General features: G+C 37.5%; 1 protein-coding gene across 1 annotated transcript in view; it reads left to right on the top strand.

Annotated features, from left to right (window-relative positions):
* Window positions 1-13,069, top strand: part of UBR2 (ubiquitin protein ligase E3 component n-recognin 2) — a 135,872-nt gene that overhangs the window by 51,937 nt on the left and 70,866 nt on the right. Inside the window, exons 7-11 of the mRNA XM_011960442.1 lie at window positions 483-545; window positions 4,861-4,981; window positions 7,410-7,517; window positions 8,338-8,426; window positions 9,590-9,688. Coding sequence (XP_011815832.1) covers window positions 483-545; window positions 4,861-4,981; window positions 7,410-7,517; window positions 8,338-8,426; window positions 9,590-9,688 — 480 coding nt within the window. The remainder of the gene's footprint in view (window positions 1-482; window positions 546-4,860; window positions 4,982-7,409; window positions 7,518-8,337; window positions 8,427-9,589; window positions 9,689-13,069) is intronic.

The raw sequence follows: 13,069 nt of genomic DNA, 5'->3' as shown, positions 1-13,069 counted from the left end.
TTTTTTGTATATTTTAGTAGAGACGGGATGTCACCATGTTAGCCAGCATGGTCTCGATCTCCTGACCTTGTGATCCACCCGTCTCGGCCTCCCAAAGTGCTGGGGTTACAGGCTTGAGCCACCGCGCCCGGCCAATAAAAAAAAAAAATTTTTTTCATTTGAATATTGGCCCAAATGTATGTTGGGTATAACTATAAGCTATCGCCAGACAGAAAGTTTAAGAGGACATATAGTTATGAAAATGGAAATTATAGATGTCGAGAAGAATAAATGTTTTGTTCAAGGAAGTATATTAATGGCTTGGAAAAGTTAGCGTAGCTTTGAAGGAAAATTTTAACTTATCAAGGAGTAGTATGAACGTTGTAAATATTGAAAATTGATCAGAGTTGTTATATGCTTAAACATGTTTGTTTACTGGTTTAAAAGTATTAATATTGAATACAATATTTTTATAGCTTAATTTTAAATATCTTTATTTACAGGGGCGTAGGTCTGTTCGATATGGAGACTTCCAGTATTGTGAGCAAGCAAAATCAGTAATTGTGGTAAGTAATTTAAAAACATGCCTATATTATTTTTTATTAGTTTAAAACTAGCTTCATATTTCAGCATTTATGAACATGTCTTTCTGCTTTTTCGAATGAAAATCAATGTTAACCAAAAACCGTGTTTAAAGATAATGTTTCTTAAATATTGCATTATTATTTTATCTAGTTTTTTAAAGCTGTGTAGGATTGATATAGAAAATGAGTATTTAGATAAGATATATTCCCATTTCTCCATCAAAGCAGTCTTAGAATGTTTTTTGCTTTTGTTTTGTTTTTAATTAATAGAATGTTCTGTTACTTTTTAGAAATTAAAGTGGCCTTAAGCACCATGATTATAATGCAAGCAAAGTTGTTTCTTGGTACCTTATGGCAAAATATATTCCATATCCTCATAGCAATTAGTGTATCATCTTTCTAAAAGCAAACTATTCTTCACATTTGGATTTATTTTTAGAAATTAGAATTTATTTTTCACCACTCCATGTAACTGAATTTTATGTAAATATTCTTTTTAAAAAATAATTTTATCTATCTTTTTTTTTTCCCCTCGAGGAGTCTCTGTTGCCCAGGCTGGAGTGCAGTGGTACAATCTCGGCTCACTGCAACTTCCTCCGCCTTCTGGGTTCAAGTGATTCTGCCTCAGCCTTCTAAGTAACTGGGATTACAGGTGCGCATAGCCATACCCAGCTAATTTTTGTATCTCTAGTAGAGATGGGGTTTCACCATGTTGTCCAGGCTGGTCTCAAACTCCTGGGCTCAAGTGATCCACCTGCCTCAGACTCCCAAAGTGTTGGGATTACAGGTGTAAGCCACCACACCCGGCCTCAAATTTCTTTTAAATATATAAAGTAGTATGGAGGCCCCTATATTATTATCATTTTGTTGTTGTTGTTGTTGTTGTTTGAGACAGAGTCTTTCTCTGTCACCTAGGCTGGAGTTTAGTGGCATGATCTCCGCTCACTGCAACCTCTGCCTCCTGGGTTCAAGCAATTCTTGGGCCTCAGCCTCCTAAGTAGCTGGGACTACAGGCGCCCGCCACCTCGCCCGGCTAGTTTTTTGTATTTTTAGTAGAGATGGGGTTTCACTGTGTTAGCCGGGAAGGTCTCGATCTCCTGACCTCGTGATCCGCCCGTCTCGGCCTCCCAAAGTGCTGGAATTACAGGCTTGAGCCACCACGCCTGGCCTGAAGGATGTTTTAATAAGTCCACACCACAGAAAATTACGCAGTCATTAATAGAAAAAATCAATGACAGCTAAGATGCACAAAAGCATGTGTAGTATTTGATTTTCGTAAGTCAAACTAACAAATCTTTAGAAATGTGTATTTAAATATGTGTAAATGGAGAACATATACAAAACCTTACCGTGTTAATGTATGTTATAGAGAACAGATGGACAGAGAGTAAAAGAACGATCCAAAAATAAAAAGGGGTAAACACATTCTTTAAAAAGTGTTGGCCAAGCACGTCGGCTCACTCCTGTAATCCCAGCATTTTGGGAGGCCAAGGCGGGCAGATAGCTTAAGCCCAAGAGTTTGAGACCAGCCTAAGCAACATGGCAAAATCCCATTTCTACAAAAAAAGTAAATAAAAATAACAAAAGTTAGCCAGGCGTGGTGGCGCATGCCTGTAGTCCCAACTATTTGGGAAGCTAAGGTAAGAGGATTGCTTGAGCCCGGGAGGTCAAGGCTGCAGTGAGCTGTTATGACACCATTGCATTCCAGCCTGGGCAACAGAGTGAAACCCTGTTTAAAAAAAAAAAAAAAAAAGATGCTGATAGACTTGAATAGACATTTCTCCAGAGCAGATATACAGGCAGCTAAAATACCACCTCACACCTATTAGGATGGCTTCTGTCCAATAAATATATAAACAAGGATAGGCATGCACCTATAGTCTCAGCTACCCTGGAGGCTGAGGCAGGAGGATTGCTTGAGCCCAGGAGTTCAAGGCTGTAGTATGTGATGATGGTACCTGTGAATAGCCTCTGCACTCCATCCTGGGCAACGTGGCAAAACTCCGTCTCTAAGGGAAAAAAAGTGTTGGCAAGGATATGGAGAAATTAAAACCTTTGTGCACTACTTGTAGGAAGGTAAAACGGTATAATCACTGTGGAAAACAGTCCAGCAATTCCTCAAAACATTAAAAATAGAATTACCATGTGATCCAGCAATTTTGCTTCTGGGTATATTTGTAAAATAACTGAAAACAGGTTTCAAAGAGATATTTTACACCCCTGTTCAAGCACCATAATTCACAATAGCCAAAAGGTAGCATTAACCCAGGTGTCTGCTAATGAAGGAATGGAGAAACAAAATGTGGTATATACATGCAATGGTATATTAGTCTTAAAAAGGAAGGAGGTTGCTGGGCGCGGTGGCTCAAGCCTGTAATCCCAGCACTTTGGGAGGCCGAGGCGGGCGGATCACGAGGTCAGGATATTGAGACCATCCTGGTCAACACGGTGAAACCCCATCTCTACTAAAAAATACAAAAAACTAGCTGGGCGAGGTGGTGGGCGCCTGTAGTCCCAGCTACTCGGGAGGCTGAGGCAGGAGAATGGCGTAAACCCGGGAGGCGGAGCTTGCAGTGAGCTGAGATCCCGCCACTGCACTCCAGCCTGGGCGACAGAGCGAGACTCCGTCTCAAAAAAAAAAAAAAAAAAAGAAGTTCTGGTACATGCTACAACATGATTGGATCTTGAGAACATTATGCTAAGTGAAATAAGCTGGTAACAAAAAGATAAATACCATATGATTCTACTTATGTGACCTAACTAGCATTGTCATATCCACAGAGACAGAAAGAGACAGAATGGTGGTTGCTAGGTGCTAGGGGAAGAAAGTAGCAGGGACTTGCCCTTTATTAGGTGTTATGTAGAGTTTCACTTTTGCAAGATAAAGAGTTCTGGGGACTAGTTTCACAACAGTATGAATGTACTTAATACCGAACTGTACACATAAAAATGGCTAAGATGAAAGTTTTATATGTATTTTACCTTCTTTTTTTTTTTGAGACAGAGTTTCACTCTTGTTGCTCAGGCTGGAGTACAATGGTGCAATCTCGGCTCACCACAAGCTTTGCCTCCCAGGTTCAAATGATTCTCCTGCCTCAGCCTCCTGAGTAGCTGGGATTACAGGCATGTTCCACCATACCCGGCTAATTTTTGTATTTTTAGTAGAGACGGGGTTTCACCATGTTGGTCAGGCCGGTCTCAAACTCCTGACCTCAGGTGATCTGCCTGCCTCAGCCTCCCAAAGTGCTGGGATTACAGGTGTGAGCTACCGTGCCCAGCTATGATTAAAAAAAAAAAAAAAAGAAGTTGATAACATGGGCTGGGCACAGTGGTTCATGCCTGTAATCCCAGCACTTTGGGAGGTTGAGGCAGGCAAATCACGAGGTCAAGAGATCGAGACCATCCTGGCCAACATGATGAAACCCTGTTTCTACTAAAAGTACAAAAACTAGCCAGGCATGATGGTGTGCGCCTGTAAGTCCCAGCTACTCAGGAAGCTGAGGCAGAAGAATCGCTTGAAACTGGGAAGCAGAGGTTGCAGTGAGCAGAGATCACACCACTGCACTCCAGCCTGGTGACAGAGTGAGACTCTCTCTCAAAAAAAAAAAAAGTTGATAACATCACATCTATGCAATAAATTATTTAAATAAGTCCATAATTAAGAAATTAAAACCATAAAGCAAACTAAAACATTTAAATCATTTATTATCATTTATTATTGATACAACAGATTTTCAAATATAGGACTAAAGATTCAGATTACTGGCCAGGTGCAGTGGCTCATACCTGTAATCCCAGCACTTTAGGAGACTGAGGCAAGTGGATCACTTGAGGTCAGGGGTCAAGACCAGCCTGGCCAACATAGTGAAAACTGTCTCTACTAAAAATACAACAGTTACCCAGGTGTCATGGCGTGCATCTGTAGTCCCAGCTACTTAGGAGGCTGAGGACAGGAGAATCACTTGGACCCAAGAAGCAGAGGTTGCAGTGAGCCAAGATTGCACCACTGCACTCCAGCCTGGGTGACAGAGTGAGACTCCACTTCAAAAAAAGGAAAAAAAGATTCAGATTACTCATAAACTAGCTGAACCTTCATTTTTTTTGTATGAATCCTAAGATTTCCTCTAGAAAATTAGGATCCGAATCAAATAAGGCAAGGAGAATGGTGATTTTCTTACATCCATGAAAAATTCTGTGATGATGATGGTGTGGTTATGTTAAGTAAAAATAATAATTTTATTCTGCCAGTAGAATAGCTTTTTAAGTTAATTTTTAAATGTTGCCATTTCTTTTTAAGAGAAATACCAGTAGACAGACAAAGCCACTCAAAGTTCAAGTTATGCATTCGTCTATCGTCGCACATCAGAATTTTGGTTTGAAACTTTTGTCTTGGCTGGGAAGTATTATTGGATATTCAGGTAGGTTCATAAAAGTTCATGCCAATTGTCTATTAAAAATGAGCTTAGTATACCCTTGCAAAACTGTTTTGGAAAAAATGTCAACTGGAATAATTTCCTGCTTTAATTTTGCATTTTAAAATATCATTTCAAAATATCTTTATGCAAGGAAAAATCCTGTGTTTAACAAATTTTGTCCTACTGGATATTTTTTATATGCACACAAAGGATTCTCTATTCAAATAAACGCAGGAAACATTGGTTTAAACAATTGTAAAGGACATTAATATGCTAACGCAATGCAATGTACATTTCACAAACGATTTTTTTTTTTTTAACTTTTTTTAGTGGAGCATTTTGCGGAACTCTTCTACTGAGTAAGCTGGAAAAATGCTGCTGTAAATAACCTAAGTGATTAGCTGTTTAAATGATAAAACACTAATGTTGATTTCTTTGTTTTGACTCCTACAACTTTTGGTTACCAATAACTTGCAACTCTGAAAGTTTGCAAATTGGAAGTTACCAATTTGTATTTTTAAAAAAATTTTTGACTGGGTGCCATGGCTCATGCCTGTAATCCTAGCACTTTGGGAGGCCAGGGCGGGTGGATAACCTGCAGTCAGGAGTTCAAGACCAGCCTGGCCAACATGACAAAACTCTACTAAAAATACAAAAATCAGCTGGGTGTGGTGGCATGCGCCTGTAATCCCAGCTACTCAGGAGGCTGAGGCAGGAGAATCACTTGAACCCGGGAAGCAGAGGTTGCAGTGAGCCAACATCACGCTGCTTCACTCCATCCTGTGCAAAAGAGTGAAACTCGGTCTCAAAAAAAAAAAATTCCAGAGTCTAGAAATTCAATCATTTTTCTTTATGTAATGGTAAGAATTAAGAGTCCTCATATCCGCAGCCAAAAATACAAGCCTGGTGTGTAACATAAAGCGTAAAACAGAGATCGATATAAGCTGTTATGCTATTCTTCAGGCAAGACTGTGGATAAGTGACATTCAGATGTTTACTGTAAAGAAAAATTTGAATACATTTGTATTGAAGGGCTTTTAAAAAAGAACATTACTACACAGAACTGAGAGCTGAAAATACGGAGGTGTGGAAGATTAAGAGAATGTGTTTACTTTAAAAGATAATTTATAAGTTATCTTTCCAGGCCAGCACGGTGGCCCGCTCTTCTAGTTACAACTCTCTGGGAGGCTGAGGTGGGAGGATCCCTCGAGACCAGGAGTTCATAGACTAGCCTGGGTAATATAGGGAGACCCCGTCTCTATCTAAAATTTTTTTTAAAAGAAAATAAACATCTTTCCAGTTATTTTTCTTAGCCCTATATTCTTTATTTTGGTGTTTTCCATTGGATACCTGCATGCCAAGTGTTGTGCTACAGTATTAATGAAGAATATAATGGAAGTAATGTCCTGCTGAAAATTTGCTTTGAGATATTTATCAATAATTTATATATTCCTATTTGATACTTACATAGATCTTCTCTTTAGCCTTTTAAAGGATTTCTGTTTGACAGCTTTTATAATTAAAAGTTACTCCATTTTTAAATTTTTTATTATTTTGCATGCTTGAAAAAAATGAAAACAGTGATTTAAATTATAAAGTATGGGACCAGGTGCAGTGGCTCACGCCTGTAATGCTAGCACTTTGAGAGTCCAAGGCAAGTGGATCACTTGAGCCCAAAAGTTCAGACCAGCCTGTCCAACATGGTGTGAAACCCCGTCTGTACTAAAAATACAAAATTTAGTCAGGTGTGGTGGTGCATGCCTGTAATCCCAGGCATATGTGTGTATATATGTATATATATATGTGTGTGTGTGTATATATGTATGTATGGAACAAGTTAAAGTTTTGGTTATTTTAATGCTTATATTAATATTTGAAGAACATTTCTAAAGTTTACATTTAAAAGGTTGTAGTAATATGTTTTCCAGAGTCTCTCACATGGCAAGTCCACAATAAGTTTTTGTTTAATGAATGAAGCATTTTTTATGAAGCATTAATAAAATGTACTGGTATATATTATAGTGCAGAAGTCATGCATTCCTCATTTTAAATGGTAGCATGTTTTGTATTTCAGTTATGGAATGTATAATACTTTTACTGTAGTCTGGTTTGATGAGTGCTTAAAGAACAATATTAAGTGGTTTTTGGATGTTTTTCTCTTTAATTAAATTCATTAAAGCGCAAGAGATTATTGCCTTTATGACAGGCATATGTTTTGACATTCAGGAGTAATAGTGTGTGATGTGAGATTTGAAATTCATTTCCTTTTTGTTAAAATATTAATAAAACAGTTAACATGTTTGCTTTTTCTGAATAAATTTGACCTTTAATAAAACACTTAAAACTCTACAGATCCATTTGAACATCTACTAAAATGTCACTTTAATATTTGAAGTTGCTATCTCATTACTATTTTTCCTTCTGTTTAAAGATGGCCTTCGCCGGATTTTATGTCAAGTTGGTTTGCAAGAAGGGCCAGATGGTGAAAACTCTTCTCTAGTGGACAGACTGATGCTTAGTGATTCCAAATTATGGAAAGGTGAATATTTTAACTACTTTTAAGGTGTGGAGGAACCTATATGACTAATTGGGATGTGAGACTTTATCATTTGGGAAGATGTTTAATAAATGTATTTGTACTTTTTAAAATTAACATTGCAGTCTTAGTCTTTGAAAAATATGGATTTGGTGGGGGAGGGGTCCATAATCCAACTTAAATGGATTTTATATTTTGTTACAGAATTATGTTTAGAAAATTTGGTTTTATAAACAGATTGCAAATATTTTGTGCTAAGGAAAACAGGTATTTTGCTCCTTTTTTGAAGGAACAGGATCTCACTCTGTTGCCCAGGCTGGAGTGCAGTGGCATGATCATTGATCACTACAGCCTCGAACTCTTGGGCTCAAGCAATTCTCCCTTCTCAGGCTCCCTAGTAGCTGGGACTACATATGCATACCACCATATATGGCTTACTTTTGTTTTTGAGGCTTAAAATACAAGCCAGTCTCAGTGGTGTGTGCCTGTAGTCCGAGCTACACAAGAGGCTGAGGCAAGAGGATCACTTGAGCTAGGAGTTTGAGTTCAGCCTGAGCAACAAAGCAAGACCCTATCTCTTAAAAAAAAAAAAAAAGGTTGTGTTGGCTGGGCATGGTGGTTTACACTTGTAATGCCAGCACTTCAGGAGGCTGAGGCAGGAGGATCGCGTGAGCCCAGGAGTTTAAGACCAGCCTGGGCAACGCAGCAAGACACTGTCTCAGAAGTTTAAAAAAAAAAAACAACCCACTGTAGATCACATAAAACTTGAGAAATCTAATTGTTTGGCGTGTCCTTATCTTGTACCATGATCTTTTTCTACAAGGTGCTAGGAGCGTATATCATCAGTTGTTCATGAGCAGTCTGCTTATGGATTTGAAATACAAGAAACTGTTTGCTGTTCGATTTGCAAAAGTAAGTGGCTTTTCAGTTTTCAAAATAGGTTATATATAGAATAACTATGCCCATAATTATATCTAGGCTTCAAAAAATTAACATCTAATAGTAATATGTCAATATGTTGATATTAAATTCTAAGAAACTTAATAAATCTTTTCATTCTCTATCAATAGAATAAAATTATAGCAGTGAGACTTCTTGTTCATCACCTCCTGTGATAACATGAGTATCCATCTATTATGCAATGTTTATGAAATAATAAATGAAGAGTTTAAACCTATGCCATTGTGAATTGTGATATATTTTCTATTAAAATTCATATAAGGAAACTAATCGCAGTTTAAATGACATATATATGGATATGATTTAATAAATATATTTGTGCATTTTAAAATTAACATTGCAGTCTTAGTCTTTAAAAAAATACAGATTTTTTTTTTGGAGGGGTGGGCGTGATCCAAATTAAATAGCCTGTATATTTTGTTAGAAAATTATATTTAGAAAACTTTGATTTTATAAATAGATTGCAGCTATTTCGTGCTAAAGAAAACATGTATTTTGCTCTTTTTTTTTTTTTTTTAAGAAACAAGGTCTCTTCAAAACTCTAGGTTATTGATATAGTTGAATTAAGTTCTCCCTTTTAGCAGCATGTGCGTAAGCTAGCCACTTATTTTTTTGCATTCACCTGAATTAGGAAGTATATGAGAATCACTTGGAGAGCTCTTTCAAAATACATGTGTTGTGTTCCATTCTCAAATCTACTGAAACAGAACAACCAAGAATGGGGGCCCAAGCGTGTATGCTTTGGAAGAGTCATCAGATGATTCTGATATGATGCAGAAGTAATGAAAGTCTGACTTCATCAGAAACAGTGTAATGCTGCTGTGGTTTAACTCTACCAGCATGCAGTGACACCTGGGAGCTTAGTAGCTGTTACTGCCTACTTGGCCTGGTAAACTGCCATTATGCTCCAGAAGAAAGAATCAGTATTTGTACAGGATTCCACAGATTCCATAGTGAATCAATATCTATACAGGATTCTATTGGTAGAAATCATTCCAGTTATTGTTCTTATAGCAGTATTATCTTCTTGACTTCCTCCAGCACTGACTTTTCATTATAATCCTTAAACATTTGGTCAATGTGGATTAGAGGTGAATCTCCCCCTTGTTGTTTAGAATTACCAGCAGTTGCAGAGAGATTTTATGGAGGATGATCACGAGCGAGCAGTGTCGGTGACTGCTCTGTCTGTCCAGTTCTTCACCGCACCTACTCTGGTGAGTAGTGCTTGCCTTTTCTTTGTAACTGATAGCTGGCACTCCTTGCCTTTTTTTGCCTTCTTAATAGAACTATGAGCGTTTGCAGAGTGATTATGTGACAGATGACCACGACAGAGAGTTTTCAGTCGCAGACCTCTCGGTTCAGATATTCACGGTTCCTTCACTTGTAAGTACTGAAAGACTAGAAGAACTTTCTTGTTTTCCATTAACAGAAGTAAAGCCTTAAAATAATAGAGAACTAAAGTCTGTATATTCCTGAAAAGAATAATATTTTATTAATGGGTGATCAGACTTCAAACACCTTCAACTATTCTTATACTAGAATATAACCTTGAATATCAAAGTAATCTTGTAGGGCGGGGGAAGTCATTTAGACTTAATTTATACTTTCTCTTCAGAGTAAAGGAGAGGGAAACAATCTGTACTTTCTCATAGTACTTCCCTGAGATTTTGAACTGATTAATTTACATTAAGCCAGTTGATCACAAGTTATCCTTGACATTAGAATTAGACAGCATATTGTACACCGTCTCACAATTTGAGAAGTCCTCCTCTCAACTCCCTCCCAAAAGGGGAGATGTAGCTAAGGCAATTGAATCATGATGATTGGGTGGTCTTTTACTGAGCTTCACGAGTTGCCCATGAAGGCATCATTATGTTTTAGCTCTAATATACATAATTAAAATTCATGTTTAATTTGTTCAGCAAATTTAAGAAACACCTATTTATTGGGCACAGTTCTAGACTTTGAGAATGTAACAGTAAACAGTAACAAATGTGACCCTTCCTTCATCAAACTTACATAGTGGGAAAGAGTTATATAAATACTTAATCAGAATCACAATGAAAATTTGGTTGGTTTGAGAGATAATAACAAGAGACCTGACCTTTTCCCACAGTTCAGGGCTTCTCTAAGAAAGGTGCCTTTATGCAAGGGCATGAGTGAAGGTCCATGCAAAGGGACGAGCAATTGAGAAAACTAGGAGGAGTAGGGGAGCATTACCTCTATGGCAAATAGAGGAAAATGAGAACCCTTGAAGATTCTTGAACCTGGAGTGAAACTGTTTAGGTTTAAGAGCATTTTATAGTTACTTTATTAATAAGGCATATTAAAAATAACTGAATTTTTTCCCATGTTACTTATATGTTAAAGGATATATTCTAATACAGTGGAAGCTGTCTGGAGTCTGTTTACCCGTTAATGAGCTATTATGATAGGCCAAATTAAGGATTTTGCATTTTGTCTTAAGAACGTGAGAAGGCATTAAAGAGTTTTAGGTGGTATTTACATAATTACATTTGTGATTTTAAAAGATCATGATGTCTGTAATTTGGAGAATAAATTTGGACGGGGATGAAAGTGAGTGTGGGAAACCTAATTAGATGCTAATGCAATGACCCGGGCAAAAACTGATGGTAACTTGAACTGGGATGCTGAAAATGAATATGAATCATGAGGGATATTTTTAGGTGGTGAAATCTACAGAACTGGCTAAGTGGGTTGAGGGTTGTTGGACTTGCTGACGAATTGGATGTTGGGTTTGAAGGAGGAATATAAGGATGATTCGAAAGCGCCTGGCTTGCAGCTGAGTAGATGTTGTGCCACTTGCTGAATGATTAGCATTTGTAAAGAGGAAAAGTGATGCTTTTAGTTTAGTCAGGGTTGAGTTCCAGAAGCCTCTGAGATGATCCTATGTGTTTTCGTATCTGTGCTTCCCTCCATTGATCTTTTTGTCCATTTCCATGCCAGTACCACAGTTGTAATAATTATTTATAGCTTAATATTCCATTTTGACATCTTAAATCCCATTTCATTTGATAGCTTAAATCTCCTTTATTATTTTCCAAAATGTTTTCGCTTATTCTTAGGCCTTTTTCAAAAAGATGAAATAAAATCAGATTGTCAGTTACCAAAAACCACATTAGAATTTTGACTGAAAAGACGTTGTATTTGTAGATTAATTTAGGAAGCACCAACATCTTTGCAATATTGAATATCCCAACTAGGAATATAATTTGTCCTTGTTTATTCAAATATTATTTTATGTTCTTAGTAAAAACTTCATAGTTCTCTCATTATAAACGTGTGTATATATATATATATATATATTTTTTTTTTTTTTAAAGTTCTTGATCTCGGCTGGGCTCAGTGGCTCACCTCTGTAATCCTAGCCGAGGCAGGTGGATCACCTGAGGTTAGGAATCCGAGACCAGCCTGGCCAACATGTTGAAACCCCATCTCTACTAAAAATACAAAAATTATCCGGGCGTGGTGGCGCATGCCTGAGGCTGAGGCAGAAGAATCACTTGAACCCAAGAGGTGGAGGTTGCAGTGAGCTAAGATCGAGCCATTGCACTCCTGCCTGGGCGACAGAGCAAGATTCCGTCTCAAAAAAAAAAAAAGTTCTTGATCTGTCACTCAGGCTGGAGTGAAGTGGCACGATCATGGCTCACTGCAGCCTTGACCACCTGGGCTCAGGCAATTCTCCTGCCTCAGCCTTCCAAGTAGCTGAGACCACAGATGCATGCCACCACACCCAGCTAGTCTTAACATTTTTAAATTAAGGTTATATGTTTTGTATTTTTGATGCTATAGCAAACTTTTTATATTTTTAAACAAGCTATGGTAGTATGTAGGAAAACTACTGATTTTTATATGTCCATCTTATATCTATCTGGTCTATCTAGATATATATGTATTCAGATTAAATAGGTTCTACCAAACTCTTTTCCATAATGGTTGAACCAATTCATACTTCTGTTAATAACATATGAAAGTGATAGTTGCTCCACATCCTCACCAGCACTCGGTTTTACCAGTCTTTTTAAGATTTTATCTATTCTAGTGGGACATAGTGGTTTCTCATGATTTTAATTTGCATTCTTCTGGTGATGATGAAGCTGAATTCCTTTTTATATGTTTATTGGCATTTGGATATACTCCTTTGTGAATCCCTGTTAAAGTTGTCTTTTGATTATCTATTGAGTTGTCTGCCTTTTTCTTACTGATTTGTCAGAGTTTTTCATAGATTCTGCATCCATACTCTTTGTTGGGTATATATACTACATATATTGTTTCCACTCTGTGTCTTGTCTTGTTCACTTCCTGAATATTAAGTGTCTCCTTTTATTTATTTATTTTATTTATTTTTTTTTTTAAGACAGAATCTCACTCTGTCCCCCTGGCTGGAGTGCAGTAGCATGATTTCAGCTCAGTGCAACCTCAGCCTCCTGAATAGCTGGGACTATGTGTGTGCCCAGCTAAGTTTTTGTAATTATTGTAGAGATGGGATTTCACTATGTTGGCCAGGCTAGTCTCGAACTCCTAACCTCAAGTGGTCCACCTGCCTCAGCCTCTCAAAGTGCTGGGATTACAGG

The sequence above is a fragment of the Colobus angolensis genome, unplaced genomic scaffold, assembly GCF_000951035.1.
Source record: "Colobus angolensis palliatus isolate OR3802 unplaced genomic scaffold, Cang.pa_1.0 Scaffold51, whole genome shotgun sequence".
NCBI classification, from domain to species: Eukaryota; Metazoa; Chordata; class Mammalia; order Primates; family Cercopithecidae; genus Colobus; species Colobus angolensis.
The sequence above is the reverse complement of the archived record's forward strand: the minus strand, read 5'-3'. Positions and strand labels throughout refer to the sequence as shown.